This window comes from Rhinolophus hipposideros, assembly GCF_964194185.1.
Source record: "Rhinolophus hipposideros genome assembly, chromosome: 3".
Classification (NCBI taxonomy): Eukaryota; Metazoa; Chordata; class Mammalia; order Chiroptera; family Rhinolophidae; genus Rhinolophus; species Rhinolophus hipposideros.
The window spans coordinates 13,623,262-13,640,251 of NC_138049.1; the positions used below are offsets into that span (position 1 = coordinate 13,623,262).

The following is a 16,990-nucleotide window of genomic DNA, read 5'->3' on the forward strand; positions in this document are numbered from 1 at the left end:
AAAGAAAGAAAGAAAGAAAGAAAGAAAGAAACAAACAAACAAAGAAACAAAGAAACAAAGAAACAAAGAAACAAAGAAACAAAGAAAGAAAGAGAAGGAAGAAACACAGTAAACTGTTTATTGGCTAGGGCTTGCCAATAAAACGGCAAGATGCCCAGCTAAACTGAATTTCAGATAAACAACAAAGAATGTTTTAATATAATATCTCATGGGATATGATTATACTGAAAAATTCCTGGCTATTTTTCTGAAATTTGAATTTACCTGGGTATCCTACATTTTATTTGGCAATCTAATATATGATACTTTTTTAAAGAAAGCCACAGGGGCACATGAGTCCAGCAGGAATTCGAGGTGAGTTCAGGACAGTGGGAAAGGTTAATCATCACAGGCCTAGCCATGTTATTCTTGTCAAGAGACAAAAGTCTGTTTTGGACAAAATTAGGCAATTTTGAAGGTGCATTAACTCTTGGGCCAAGGAGATATCTCATTAAATTAATGCTCACCCATTTACTAAAATTACATAGGAGTGTAAGAGACTAATGTACCTTCTGATTCACAGAGTTTAGGTCTCCACAGAGAAGCTGGCTCACAGGTAAGTACTTTCTAGCACAGGAACGACCAGGAGGCATGTGGCTGTAACTGATCTTCCTCATTTTCTGTCTGCCTGCTGAGGCTCTCTTTCATGTAGATGCAGTTACAAAGTTTTAACCTAAACTTTGAGAGGATTAAAATGATCATCTTCCAAGGAGAAACATTGACTTAGAAAAAGTTGCCGTCCACCTACCTAATTGTACTCTCCGTGCTTAGCGCCATCTGTCTGCAAAGAGCCACCAGAATAAAGAATGCAGCACAAACACCCCTCAAAATGTCACTGTGGTAGTTCTGTTCCCAATTTCTTAGTGAAAGTCATTTTGCTGAGAGGATGCATAAATCATTTTTACAACCAGAAGAAAAAACATTTTGGTCTACAATTTTTCACAAAAGAGAAAAGTGGGAAGGAGAACCTCGAAAAGTCTATATTAATGTCTACCACCTCATATTGTTTTTCTTTCACACATATAAAAGTCATAGAATGTTAATAAGAAGCATTTTTAATGCCTACATGCTCTCTTCACAGTGTTGTGAATTGTAAGATTATTAACATCTCCTTTACATATATTTTACTTCACAATTCTAACAGTTCTTTGACTCATTAAAAAAAATTGAAAGTAAAAAAGAAAATTATAGTTTTGTTTAACTATAAACCCTATCCTGATAAATGTTCATTTCTACACAGTAAATGGTGTCAAATCATCTTGGTTTAGTACAGTTATAACCCATCAACTATGTCCTTCTTTAACACATTTATCAGGAACATTAATTATATGTATGACATATGGTTCCATCAGTTGCCATTCTTATTAAACTTACATTTCATTTCCTAGAACAATATTAAATTACAAGGGGAAAAGTTTAATAGTAAACAGTATATAACTAACACTGGGGTTAGCAACTAGCCTCAAAGAAGACACGTTTTTCAACATAGGGACCATATTACAAAGAATTCCTGTTGGAACCTGGCTGCTGAATCAAGTACAGATTGAATTCTTTTTTTCTTTTTTTCTTTTTTTCAATTTTGCCAACACTAAAGTGAAATATCGATTAGGAAATAATGCAAGTTCCATTTTCACATTGGTAATTGTGGAATAAAAATAGCACCCAACTGCTTCAGAAATCTGAAAGGAGTTGATATAAGTCTCCAGAGAAATATGGTAAAGTAATTCCTTACTATTAAGACCTGGAAACAGAAAACAGGAAAACAAGAAAGGAAATCTTTAATCACAAAGTAAACAAGATATAATTATTAGAACTGAGAAGAAATAATCTAAACGTAAGTAGTATGGGAAATACATTTCCACTAGATCCTTAAAACTGAAGTGACAAACCAAGGTAAAAACAAATTCTCACATGGACCATATGCCAATTAAGCAGATGCGCTGTCTGGATAGGCGTGCAAGGCTGGTACATTCACTTTAGCTATCATTCTAATTTTGTAGTGATCAGCACCAGTCAGTGAGTCCTTCATTCTACTTTGCTTGAGCTTTGCTAAAACTACAACAATAAGTATGGCATGGCCTCTATGTCCTCAGTGAACAGAGGCTGCTCATGCCTCCATCTGTGAAATATAAAGTAGTGGGCTGGAGGCGGACATAGGTTCTAGTCCTGACTCTGCCTGCACGAGCTGGGAAACCCTGAGAAGAGCACTTCACCTCTTTACACTGCAATTGCTTCACTCGGAAAATACAGAAGTAGGAACACATGATGCCTAAGATCTCTCCTAGATTAAAAATACTGTGATTTTATGGTTTTATCTGCATAATGAGAGGACTGGACCAAAGGAGCACTATATAATTCTGTACAGATTTAAAATTCTTGGGTGGATGTTATATGCAGAGGAATGCATAAGGTTGCTATCAGGAAGTCTTTATAGGATTTTATTTAATGGTTCCTTCTGATATCAGAAGGGAAAATATCTCCTTACTTAATGGAAAATTGTTTAAACGTGCTTTTAGCAAGCATAAAAATAGCGATTTCCCATAAAACTAATAGAAGTAACCTCAGGACACAGTCTAAGATTAAACCATTGTCACAACTAAATATAAAAAATTAACAAAAAGTTAACACCCCAATTGCTGAGTAAATCTATCAGTGACAGAAGACGTCCTGTCAATTTTTCTGCATAATGTAGTGGGTTAAAACTTGACTTCAGAATCCACTTTCTAGATTTAGAGTCTCCAGTCCTCCATTCTTGGCTGTGTGATCTTGAGTGAGTCACTTCCCCTCTGTCACTCTTAGTTTCCTCATCCATGAAATGAGAATACTAACAGTACTACACCAACTACGGTTGACGTAAGGATTCAATAAGATCATCATTTAAGGCTTTCAGCATGGTGCCTGGTGCTCTAAGTTCAAAAATACTAGCAGTAGGTATTATTAACATTAGTTCTCTGATTCCTCACAATTTACCCTTATTTTGTTAATTCAATATTTTGGCTAGGTAAATTACTAAGTTATTCTACCCAAGGAATTGGGCTGGAACTGTAGAGAGTACCAGGGAACAAGACTCAGCATCTCTTCACAGCCTTGCCTGCCTTTCTTTGCCTGGCCAACTCCTCCTTCCATGAAGATTTTTTGGACTTCAGCATCAAGAGATGGAGGCGCTCAATCTAGTTAAGTGTCCCTCCTCTATGGCCCTGGTGGTCCCTTCTCTATCACAATTCTTATTCTACTGTTTTTCAATTGTCTATACACTTGTCATCTCCCTCACTAGACTATGAGTGACTTCATCATAAATGAAGTGTCCAATGTCTGTACCTACCACAGATGTTGGTATATGACTCAACAGAGTGTGTTGACTGAGTGAATATATACATGAATTAACAAAATTTACTAAATTAGTCTAATCTAATCTATAAAATTTAAAAAAATCTATTAAAGAGATGGGGGACACAAATCTACCTACAACCATAATGAAAGGCATGATACAGTGATTTCCATAACAGAGGTACCAAAAGAGGTGCTGCATATGTATTAATACAATGAACACTGAAAGAATGCCCAGGAGAAAACCCATCTGGTAGAGGTGGCATTTGAGCTGAACTCTGACTTCTGAGTAGAATCAGCCTAACAGAGATGGGACAAGCAGGAAGAAATGGTAGACATGGAGGTGACTATGAGAACTACAAGTGGGACATTGCCACTTAAATCTGGTTTTGAACAAGACCTTCATGAAGTAGATTAGCTGGAATCAAATTACAAGGGTTTTGAATGTCAGACAAGGGAACACGCATGTGTCCTGTGACTAGTGAGAAGCCACTGAAGGTTTCTTTAAAAAGCAGAGGAAGGATCAGATCAAGGGTTTTTTTTGTTGTTTGGTTTGGTTTGGACTTTTAATTTTTATTAAATTTATTGGGGTGACATTGGTTCGTAAAATTATATAGGTATCAAGTGTACATTTCTATAATGTATCATCTCTATATTGCATTGTGTGTTCACCATCCAGAGTCAGTTCTCAGGTATGCTCTAAGAACAAACTGAAAAATCAGTGTTTGAAAGCTCAAAAGCTGAAAAACCAGTAAGGAACCTTTTACAGTAATAACAGAAAGCTGGCTATGTGTAGAAAAAAGAGACAATGACATGTGAGATATTGAGAAAAAACGTCTTGTCTGTGTTTTTAAGATGTCTTGAAAGCTGACCGGCTGAACTACGCTTATTCAGCATTAAAACGCTAGGACCTATGAATGCTTCCACACATTACCTGATCATTTCGCTAGCCATTCCCTAGTGTCAAACACAGACTTCTTACAAGGGGGGTGGACTCATTATAGAGAAGCAATTTTGGTTCCATCGATCACAATTGCTGAGCCTCAAAAACAAAGAACCGGGGTGGTGAACACACAATGTGATATATAGATGATGTATTACAGAATTGTACACCTGAAATCTATGTAACATGACTAACAATCGTCACCTCAATAAACTTTAATTTGAAAAAAAAGAAAAAGAAAAAAAAGGACCGGAGAGCCCTACCGGAGGAGTTGCATTTATACATGTTTCTGAGACTTCAAAGATTTGCTTTTGGCTGATGATTCTGGGCAGTCATGTGAGAAAAACAGCAGCCTTGAGAACTAAGCAATGCGGAAAAGCCTCACGAAACCATGCCCTGGGCTTATATGCCAATGTGGAGGGCCTGGATACCCATCTCCCTTAGCAATAAATGAGTCTTCTAAAATGTAAACACAGGGATAGACGTTAAAAATAGCAAGTATTGCATTTGTGGAAAGAATTCTGCAAATATTAGGTTGATACAAAAGTAATTGCAGTTGAACAGGTTACAAAAAAAAAAATTTAAAATTTGCAAAACCTGCAATTACTTTTGTCCCAACCCAATATTTCATGATGGAAAGGAACACACGAGGAGAGCTTCAATTAAGTCGTTTAAAGCCTTCAAGGAGCTTTTCCAAACACGCAACTGGAAATTCTGTGCAATCAACCCATTGTACTGATAGTTAAAATTTTAAAGTTGTATAAACAATACTAGAGTCTGGTGCGTGGCAACTACCTGAAAAAGTGAAAGAAAGAGAACCGTATTGGGGGGAAGGTTGAAGGGTTTCAATTACCTTCAATTATCTAAACACAGAATAAAAACCTCAGTCGTGTCCGTCCATAGATGTTGTATTTGCATCCATATTGTAGGCCGTTTCCTAATTTCCTCTTCATACCCTATGGCAGTTGGCCCTCCTGGCATCTAGTCCATATCCTATATAACTGCCTACCTCAAATCTCATTTGGGAATGATACGGAATAGATATTAATGCTACTGTCCTCTTTCTCCTCCGCAAGCCTTTTACCCTCTGCCTCTGGTACCCAGATGGTTCAATGAAATGAGGACTTGGAAATCAGGCAGATCTGGGTTTGAACATTCCTCCTTGGGGTTAGAGTACAGCAAAACCCAAACATCCCCTCGGAGGTCTCCTACCTGCATAACCCCGTCTTTAAAAGTGAGATACATAGTTGTAGGGAGAGTAACTGTGATCACATTCAGGCAAGTCCGGCTGCTAATCAGTAGACTACACAGGAGAAAAGCCTATGGTGTTTTTGTCTTGTTTTGTTTTTCTAAATTGCTTATTCCCGCTTCAAGCCAAAGCAATTACCAGAATCACTGAGGTGTGGCCCAGGTCTCCGTAGTTTTTTAATCATCTGGATGATTCTGAAATCGTCCTTGATTCCAATGTGCGGACAAGGTTGAAAATCACTTTTCTGGAGGCCCTAGAAGTGTTACCTTCCATCCCTCTTCTAATCCCAGTTCCGTTGTCCTAAGCCACACACAAATCTCCTGCTTGCCCTCTGTAGGTCACAGCTTTTGTATAAACTGCTTACCTCAGTTTCAACTACTTCTCTCTCTGGGATTGCCTCAGTGCACAGTACGTAATGCCCTTCACTCCTTTTATTGGTTAATTGATTGATTTTTCCTTATTTGGAGTTGACTACAGTTGCTCTTTTTTGTTTTTCTAGCACAGAATTTAGGATATATTAAGCACTTCAAGAAATACTAGCTTCCTGCTTTCTTTAGGAAGTTTAACTTCTAATCACAGTAGAATATTAAAGTTAGTCCCTTGAAGGCAAAACAAGCAAATATGGGGAAGTTACAAACATTCCAGATTCTTTTTTTTTTCAAATTAAAGTTTATTGAGGTGACAATTGTTAGTAAAGTTACATAGATTTCAGATGTACAATTCTGTAATACATCATCTATATCACACATTGTGTGTTCACCACCTAGAATCAGTTCTCTTTCCATCACCATATATTAGACCCCGTTTACCCTCTTCTAGAGTCCCTCTCCCCCCTTACCCTCTGGTAACCCCTAAACTATTGTCTGTGTCTATGAGTTTTAAAAAGCTCTCATAGTCACCTTCTTTGGTGTGTAGCTGCCAATTCCTGTCTGAAGAAGTAATTTAAAAAAATAATGGCTTGCTAAGTGCCATACACATTTTAAGCCCTTGACATCTATGAAATTTTTTAATTTTCACAAGTGAAAGATGTAGGTCCTGTTTTGACCGGCATTTTACTGATGAGTAAATGCCATCCCACATTGAACCAGAGATCACAATTAGGCAGGAGTCAACCAGAAACATTCACTGACTGCCTTCCAAACCTGTGCTTTAATCACTCTGTTACATAAATCGACTGTCGATATTGGCAGTAATTACGTCTGATAAAGTAGCCACCCATACTGAATCAGTGAATACTGAACCACGCCCCCAAGGGGAAATACAGGGTTGGGTTTTGTGAGCCTCTCTGATCAATTGTATTTTCATCAACCAATCAATATAGAGCCTTGTTGTGTGTGTGTGTTTCTGTTTAAAGACATCTTATTCAACATTTAACATATACTCGTGATTCATCGACATTGAATTCACACCCAACAGCACTATAACTCACGCGTGAACCAAGTTTATCTAATACCATTATCTCAGTGAGAATCATCACAGCCCTGTGCTCAGAAACACTAGACAGCACTTCAGCACTACACTTGGGGGTCATTTTTAAACAGAAAAATCACCGACAAAAAGGGTAAGATACGAAAAAAAGAAGTGGCGCTAAATAGACCTGGAGCAGGACACTTGCTTCCAGCAGGAGAGCTGAAACCAGAAGGCAGTGTGCCGCCTCATTTTACCTCAGCTGGGAACATGCACGTCGGTGACTCAGATTTTTCACCACTCTGCATGTCTGCGAATGACCGAGAAAGTGGCATGAGTATCGATTTGGGGGTTACAGAGACATTTTAGAAAGTAGGCGAATTTGTAAATACAGAATCCAGAAATAATGGGGATGGACTGCACTTGTGATGCCCTGTGGAGTCCTTCTTTCTCCTTTACTCCTTAGGGATGGGGGGATTCACACACTCCTTACATTCCTCCTGTCAGATCCTTCCTGAACAACCTTTCTTGCAGACAACAGACCTGAGCAGGTCAGTGCTGCCTGCCCACCACCAGCAGCCATTCATACCATGAACAGCTTCTCAGGACTTTGTGAGCTAGGCATGTCGCCGAAGGCTGACAGGCTTCCAGTCTTGACAGTTATGTCTCTGTTTGGGCCAGTGCTCAGGCTGCCTCCTCTTAGAAATCAAAAAGACCTCTGAGCACCCCACAAAGCTTTTCAGGTAACTAAATAAAATAACTTCTCAATGTAACTAAATTGCCTCTTGCACTCAAATTGAAATTCCATGCTTTCTCTCTGAATTCCTTGAATTAGCCCAGCAGAAATAAATACAACCATTTGTAAGCTCTTCAAAAATACAAAAGCAGAAGTCAAAGGTAACATCCAGGACCCGTAAGGACCCTTAAAATCAGTATGGATCTGACAATCCTGTATTGTTATTTAAAAAAAAAAAAATTTTAAATACCTTCGTGAAACAAGTAAAATAAATCATGGACATACCTATAACATTTCAAAAATGAGTGTTTTGTCACCAGCTGGGAAATTACAGTCAGCTTTAAGCACCTTGTCCAAGTTCAGATGCATCTAGAACCCCTGAAACCTGGTCCACCAGGAGATAACAACCAAGATGGCATTTGTAGTTGTTATCTCCATACCAAATGTACGTGCAGAAGGATGAGGCCCTAAGAGTTCACCCATTCATGTAATAATATTTCCTGGCTGCTGTATGCTAGCACTGATATATGAACTGCTTGGAATACAAAAATGCATTTTATTTCATCTATGCCACTGATGAGCTACACAATTTGGAAGGAGGTTGCCAAATGAATGAATGAATGAGCTGTCAAAACAATTCCACTAAATGAAAATGTCTTCCTGATTTTGTTTGTTTTAAGCTTCTTTCCTTGGTGACAAGAAAAAAAATATCATTTTTGAAACTTTTATTGTAGTTAATGCCTCTCTGGAATAGTAAGACCTATTCTTACACCGCTCGCTTCCCCATTGCCAGGCAGGAACTCTGTTGAGCCCTGTTCCAAATTTCATTTAAAAAATAAAAACAGATGAAACGGTCAATAAAGAAATAAACCAGAAAAGATGGAAAGAAAAATCTGGGAAGACACGGATGAAGTGACTAAAACAGAAAAGAAGAAAGAAAGCTTGAAAAAAGGAAAGAAGCCAAAAAGTGTTTAAAGGGAAGAACATTGAAAATAAAGCAAAGAAACAAGAAAATATGAGAATGGACTGTTTAAAAAAAAAAATCAGCAGAGGAATTACGCCGATGCAAAAAAAAAAAATACTATTTCTAACATCATTTAGTTGCAGGAAACTAAAAGAGAATTGTCTTTTACTTTCAGGGTCTTAGAAGAAATCCTGAGCCTCTAGGTCAGAAAAGCGAGTCCAGTTGCCAAGAAAACTGCCCAGGCAGTAGTACCTGGCATGCACACACGTTGGCTGCCGGGGCCCAAATCGACCACTGGAGGATGCAGGCCGGGAGTCAACCAAGGAAGGGTGCAGGAGGCTTTGGGACCAGACAGTCTGCAGTTTCTGAGCTAAAGGTGAGCATTGGGACATTAAATGGCAGAGGCCGTTTATTCCTCTTGAGCTTGACAACGTTTGGGGAACTTTCAAAAAGAACCACATATGAGTTTGTCAAGGGCTCGTTTGTACATGTCTAGTCCTGAACATTTCTTAATTAACTTTAAGTGAACTGTAATTTCCCCAAGCATAATTCCTCGGGGCCCCAGAAAGTAGAAAATTACACGACAAAGTAGCCTACTATCTCACTAAAGACGACACATTGGATTCAAGTAGAAGACATTACAGAAGCAAACTAAGGACAACACTTATCCCTCTAAAAAGTTCAGAGGAAAAACGAAAACAGAAAATCCAGGCTGTTTGGATTCTTCTGTTTTAATTTTATTTGTAGCAATTATAGTTACTTACTAGATGTATGGTATTAAATTATTAATAATGTCATTAAAATGTTTGACTATTCATAAATTATAGCTTCACAAACATGAGCCAAGTACATTAAAAGGATTTGATTTCTGTATAGGATAAACTTCTCCAGCTATGTAGTAGGCATCCAGAATTAGTACCTACCCAAACAGACACCAATAATCATGATCCCCATCATTGTCATCATCACCATTCTCACCACTGCCACCACCACCATCATGGATTCCACCATCACACCATAAATGTCAGTCACACACTTTCTTATTTGACCTAGCTTCTTGAAGTTATTACTTTATTAAACTACATAAAATTTTGTCACTGGGGACCAAAAGGAATGTCTTTCCATCCTTCATATTTTAAATAGGGTCTATACATATACACATACTTGAAAGTATTGTTGATTAATGCAAAACTTCCCCCTAATTCTTACTAATATTCTCCACAGTACAGAATTCCGCAATTATGGTTTCTTCCCTCATGAGATCGAGAATATCATAAAGGTTCTTTCCTTTACCTCCGCAGGCTTAAGTCCTCAGATTTCAGAGGACAGAGTGAGGGTATGTTTTAGGGATGGAGTAAGGGACAGCTCAGACTCACTGGTTTTTAAAACGACATTGTCCATCAATTCGCTAGCAGAGTTTAAAATATAAAACTACTCAATGACTGATGGGATGTCTCCTTTCTATGAAATCCCTTACACTTTCACTTTGGTTGGTTTGTGTTCAAGTATTTTGGGGATTTATATAGCATCTTTCTCTGGAGTAGGCATTTTGGTTCTAAAGAGTTGTGGCCATTCTATGTTTTTCTTTCTTCAATAAGCAAACTGAGACTTGGAATTCAACTAAATGACTTTATTTGCCTCTATCCATTCAGTGTACCATGGAAAAAAAAGGGAAAACACTTAGCATGCTGCTCTCTCTACTGTGTTCTTCTAAAGTTACATTAAAAAGAATACTGAAGTCACAGGGTGGTTTTAGATGTATTATCTTTGTGCTGAATATTCATTTTAGAAAACTAAAATTCATATAGTTCCTTGTGTAAAAATATTTTCACATAATCAGGGTTTTGACTTTTTAAAAATATATCTATAAGATAAATATTCTTTATGATAACCCATGCTGCAAACAAATGTTGCAGATGGTAATAAAAATTTTATTTAAATTTGGCTTCCAAGAAAATGATTTCATATTATCATCAATCTATATTTGTAGTGAAACTCCTGACTACTTAAATCTGTTCTTCCCTAGTTTTCTTTAGCTTACAAAAGCACCAGGACAAATATTAATGTGTGAAATAATGATAAAATATTGAATGCATGCATAGCTTATGCACCACTTTCACGTATACTATCCCATTTGACAAAATTACTAATGTCTTATCATTAACAGAAAGTTTGATTATTTTCCTGATATCTATTGTCCTTGCCTTTTTCAGTTTCCTGCGCGTCTTTTATACCCTCAAAACAATCATAAACCAAAATGCTGAAACTGAATATTCCCAAATTATGAACGTCATATTCTAAATATATTCACAAAAATAATCCAGGGGCCCAAATTAACTGACTATGAGAAAGAAGATTAGAATAAGTACCAATTATCCTTCAAAGGCTTTCTAACAAACAGGTACAAGCTATACTTCATATATTTATATGGAGTAGGTGAAAATGAAATGGAGATTGAAGATGTGATTCTGTTTTCAACCTAAAATACACTCATTCTCAAGGCAAGATGTAGCTCCTTGAACTATTTTTAGACCAATACAAAGTGTCAGGTAAACAGTAATAATTTAAATGAATGAAAAAAGTAAGAACAGAAAGAAAGGGTGCTAAAATATCACCAAAATACAAGGAAGGAAATATTGGAAACTTGAAAATTAGCCATTGAAATATCTCCCTAGAGATGAGCCTTGTTCAAAGAAATCATTTTAAATGATCACCAATGGACAAACTAGTATTCAAAATATGCATACAGCCAGTATAACAGTATACAAATTACGAGGGCACTGACTTTGATGCAAAATAATATGTTTGTCAGGTAATTTGGAGAAATGAGCAATATTTAGCCTTAAAGATTATTGAGTAATAAAACTGAAATAAACACAGAGCATTAAATACCTCATTTATATTTTAAAAATCATGGTGGACATAATTAAGTTTCATCTTCAGTTTATTCAAACTTCCTAAGTTGTTTGAACTCTAAAAAGGAACCCAAGATAAGGTGACTCCCAATTGCCTTACTCCAGAAATTTTAGGTCAGACATATCTTGCAAAGTCACAGCTTGCCTATTTATGAATTTATTCCCTCTTACTAACAATTAGTTGAGCCATATGATAATCTTTCTCACATTATTATATGCCCAGGGTAGTTTTACCTGTTACATTTCTTCATGCATACCGTGTTTCCCCAAAAATAAGACTTAGCCGGACTGTCAGCTCTAATGCGTCTGTTGGAGCAAAAATTAATATAAGACCTAGTATTATATTACATTACATTATATCATATCATATCATATTATGTTATATTATATCTGGTCTTATATTAATTTTTGCTTCAAAAGACGCATTAGAGTTGATGGTCCGGCTTTGTCTTATTTTCAGGGAAATACGGTAGAAGAAAGCATCCATAGCATCTTAATGCTAAATGATGTGAACTTCACATACATTTTCTGAACATCCCAGTGAGACATTCAGGTGGACAATCCACATGATAGCACCATTCTACAAACATAAAAGTTAAGATTCAGAAATAGTAGAGCTTAATCTAACTGACCTAAAGACACCAACTAATTTAGAGGGGTAAAATAAAATTAAGACAATCAAAATAGCTTCTTGGTTTGTGCAGATAAAACAACCAAGCACTTACCTGATTTTTTTGTTTGTTTGTTTTCTACTAAACATAATATTTTAGGTCGATTGCTTTCAAACCTTTTTGATCTCAACCCACAGTAAGAAATACATTTTACATCACAACCTGCATGCACAAGCACGTATAATTAAAATAATATTTCAGGAAACAAAACCCACCCTATTAAATGTTATGCACTCTGATGTTTTCTATTACATTCCTCTCTATTTTATTCCTTTTAAAAAAATGTTCTAGACTCACTAAACTGATTTCACCATCCTCTGGGTCATAAGAAGCAGTTTGAAAATACTGCTTTCAGCCTCCAAACTTTTGATAACTACTACAGAAAATTAAAGTTTCCTAAAAAAATCTAATGAGTTCTTTACTTTTTACCCCAAGTGATTCAAACAGGGAAACTGGAAGGGGAATATTAAATAACTTTTCATAAAAATTAAATAAACACTTGGATAGAGCCTTCACCTCCTCTCTGGGTAGTAAGAGGCAGAATTCAAACAAAAGAGGAAGGACGTTATGGGAAATAAACTATAAAGGAAAAATCATTCTAAAACTGAATTTGCACAAAGAATCCCACTTGTGTGAGGGTGGTTTTGTTTTTGTTTTTTTTTGCTTTTTGTTCTGTTTTGTTTTGTTTTACTTTTTTAAAGTCCCTTGTCATTTTTTTTTTGTATTATTCTAAAAGTGTTTGAATATCATCTGATGCAAAAAGTTTAAGATAGGGCATATTAGGGCAATATTATTTGCCACTGGGATAATGAACAATTTTAAATAAAATGTGATTCCCTTTTTATTTGACCATGATCACTTTGTAATTAGTAGCAAGGCAGTAGATAATCCACCAAGGAGCAGTCTCATTAGTGCCCATTGAAATTCAACGGCATTAATTTGCAATAAAAGAATTGAAAATTAATGAAAAAAAAATAGTTTCTGGAGTCCATCATAAGGTTACGGAATTCACATCGTACCACTGCTTTCCCTCACATCAAGGGGTTTCAAATGTGTGTGAATTAGATACAATCATTATGTTTTGTTCTAACACTTTTTTAAAGTGGGCAGAATAAATTCTTCTCTTTTCATTTTAACCCCGAACTGAAACAAGTGAAGTGAATTTGAAATATGTTTTCTAAAGTTTTGTTCTTTTTAAAGTTTTTATTATTTTGTTCATTGTCTTTTAAGTAATAACTCACGCTGGACCTGTTTGGCTGTGGGATGCTCTAATGTCCTTCGAGGGGGCTGAGGATACCGGGTAAGTTCAGCTGCCCTGAGACTGCCCGTCAGTATCCTCTGGGGCCAACCTGCACCTTCCTCCTGTTTATTCTGCTATAAATATCTCTGGAAATAGAACACTGAAAAGGAAAAATTGGTCTATAGCTTGCAATAAAGGGTCTGGGTGAGGGTGGAGGCTGGTCTGATAGCGGTGAGCAGTCAAGTAGTGTCTAACTCAGCACCCAGCCACGTGGGCGCCCAGAGGCCTTCCAAACCCACTCAGGGGCATCCGTGTCCAGGGGACTCTTAGGGCACAGATATTCACCATAAACACCCACGTAAGCTCTCCCCGAGTCCATCGGGAGTAAAAGGAGTAATTATTAAAGGGAAAATGGGAGGGGGGGGGAAGGAAAGTATAATCTCTACTAGAGAAAAAAAAATAAGGATATAAAACATTTGCCAATTAAGTCACAAAAGTGTTCCCGTGTGTCCTGAACTGCTAGTATTTCTTCCACAGTGACTGAAAGGTGCAGAAGGAGCTCACCGTCACCCCCCAACCCCACCTCCCCCCCACACACACACACACACGTGACTCCACGGGCATTTTCTGCCTGGTGGGACAGAAATGTGATTTAACTGACAGGAGGGTATTCCAAAACACTCGTGCCTCCATATGACATGTGTTAAACTCACAGGACCCCAGTAAATTTCTGGCTGTCATAAATCACTTGCCAGCAACCTGTTTCAACAGGGACCCAGCCAGATAACTTAGAAATGAGAAACGTAAGACCCATTCAACTGCTCTGCTGCTCCCGGAGGAGTGCAGTTCAATAAAGCCCTGCATCTGGGCTGGGGAGGAGGAGGACAGTGGGTGCTGGGAATCGCTTCCCAAAGAATTCATCATCATCATCATCATCATCATCATCACTACATGCATATTTCCAATTTGAAATTCTTGATGAAAGGAAATTTTGCAAGCCCATTAAAACACAAATTTTTAAATAATGATAAATAAAACAGAGTTCCCCTAACCCCCAAAACCTCCAGCCTTAAATCCCAAAGCAGGACATTTACTAGGAGGGACTCAAAGCGCCTTGTGTTTATTTGCTTTGGGGTGTTCCCCCCACAAATAACTGCTGCTTTGTAAGGTTTTCCAACATTTGTTTAGTTAGGAAGCACACGGGGTGTCATATCTGCCTCTCAAGCGGGGGGGGGGGGGGGAATAGATTTTTTTCTTAAGCTGCCAAGCTAGGGAACTTGACTCTACCGTCAAGCGCCACATCCACAAACACCCCGGGCCGGGCTGCGCGGCTCCGCGGGCTCAGCGTGGCCAGGCTCCCGCTCGCTCCCGCCCCCCAGCTGCGCGGCCGCCACCCCGACGCGGCTCCGCGGACAGCGCCGGTACCTGTAGAAGGTGGGAGGGCCGGCCTCGTGCACTGCATAGCCGTTCGGCTCGTTCTCCAGGTAATAGGGCACCTGCTGACCGTGGGGGTGCAGGAAGGACGAGAGCTCCGGTGGCGGCTGGTGCAGGAGCACCAGCGGGTTCGGCGACACGCTGTTGAGCGGCGGGAAGCCCCCCAGGCTGTGGGCGCCGTATGCCGCCGCCTCGGACCCGGGGCCGTAGGCGAGGCCAGACTGGCCGTAGACCGGCGCCGAGGCAGCGGCCGCAGCGTTGAAGTCGTACGCGGCGCCCTCGGGGTAGGTGTAGACGGCAGGCTTGCTGCTGTCCATGTACACCTCGCCCAGGGGTCGCTCCAGGGGCAGCTTGAGCTGCTGGCGGGTCAGGGGCTCCAGTTCGTTCCCTTGGATCTGGTGCAGCAGAGCCATTCCGGACGCCTTGGTGTGAAGGGTCATGGTCATGGTCAGTGGCCGCGGGCAAGGTGCAAACTGTCTCCCTACACGGCAGGCAGCTCAGCAGCCAACCGGCCACCTGAAAGAAGAGCACAACCGGTGGTTAGAGGCGGCCCGGCGCTCGCCCTGCCGGGATGCGAGCTCTGGGCCTGTCCTGAGAGACAGCTCGTTCCCGGAGCCGGAGCCGGGCGGCCAGACTCCTCCGAGCAAGTGCAGCCTGGCGCGAGCGCGCTCTGCCAACTTCCCAGGCTCCCGGTCTCCAACTTTAAGTACGGGTCTCCCGGACTCATATGCATCACAAAGGTGCTGGAAGCCGGCCAAGGGCTGTTACCTTGTGCTGACATTGGCTTAAACATCACTCCAGGCGCAACTCATCTTGGAGCGATCCCAAAGAGCAGCTCCCCTGAACTTTCCTTGCCGCTGCTAGATGGAGGCTGAATTTCACAGCAGGAGGGCGGGGGCTCAGAGGGAACTTCTAAAGGTGGCCCAGGGAAGACCGGGTTTAAAATGAACTGGGAAGACTCTGCTAGGGACGAGCTTTCTCTAACGTGCTGCCTTATGCACCCGGTGCCAGGCTCCAATCTATCTCTGTTTGTCTCTCTAACTGTTTGATTCACTCTTCTTGTTGGCTGGAAATATGTAGTGTGTACAGAGAATGACCCTGGCGAGGACCACTCTGAGATATGGAGATAGAGTGGGGTGTGCGGTTGCATGTGCAGCCAGCTACAGACAGCTAGCTATGTTTAGCAGCTGCAGGGACGCAATAGGTAGGAGGCATCTGGGGGGCGGAAAGGGGGGGCTGAGATTCAAGAAGTTCATATAGGAAGAGCTGTGTTTGCAATCAGGAGAATGCTGCTGGACCTCAGTTCCCTGTTGCAGATTCTCCCAAAGTGGTCCCTTTCAGCCATGACCTGGTGCGATTCTCCCAGCCCGACTTGTATGTTTGGGTTGGACCACAGTATTTGCTCCCATTAGGAATTCTGATGTGAATGATGATTCACAAAAACCTCTGGGTAGGGACACACGGGTGTCCATGCCTTCCACCAGTTATGCAACTAAGACTTCAGAAAACTGAATATGAAATGTGACCTTTTCATACAAAATGTAACTTCTGGTCATTAACCACATCTTTGGCAATTATGTTACACTGTTGGTCTAACCAACAAATTTTAAACTGCAATGATACATTTCTGTTCTTTAATCCTACAATTGCACCTTCTCAGTTCACAGTGGGCTAGGATATGCAGAATCAAAAGCCAGATAAAAAAGAAATTGAAAAAGTTTTGAATTGAATTAAATGATGGACACACACACACAGAGACACCAAAGACACGGGGAATATATTATGCACCCATAATCTTGAATAGTTTAGACTTTTTAGTAAACTTCCTTTGCCTGATAGATTCTGAAATGACCAACTGATGCAACCATTAATACTTTACTTTACCTGCTACCCCAAACACCCAACGAGTACCTGGAAAAATATTTGTGGCATATATAAATGCCAAGATTACTGTTACTTATAGTAATATTTTGGATATTTTTATACTAATAAATGCACGTTTTACCTAATTCTTATAAGACAGACAGACCATTTGAGGAACATATGCAGATGTAACTGATTTTAT

General features: G+C 39.5%; 1 protein-coding gene across 1 annotated transcript in view; it reads right to left on the reverse strand.

Annotated features, from left to right (window-relative positions):
• Positions 1–16,990, reverse strand: part of ESR1 (estrogen receptor 1) — a 362,043-nt gene that overhangs the window by 239,985 nt on the left and 105,068 nt on the right. The window contains exon 2 of the mRNA XM_081044705.1: positions 14,917–15,441. Coding sequence (XP_080900831.1) covers positions 14,917–15,371 — 455 coding nt within the window. The 5' untranslated portion in view covers positions 15,372–15,441. The remainder of the gene's footprint in view (positions 1–14,916; positions 15,442–16,990) is intronic.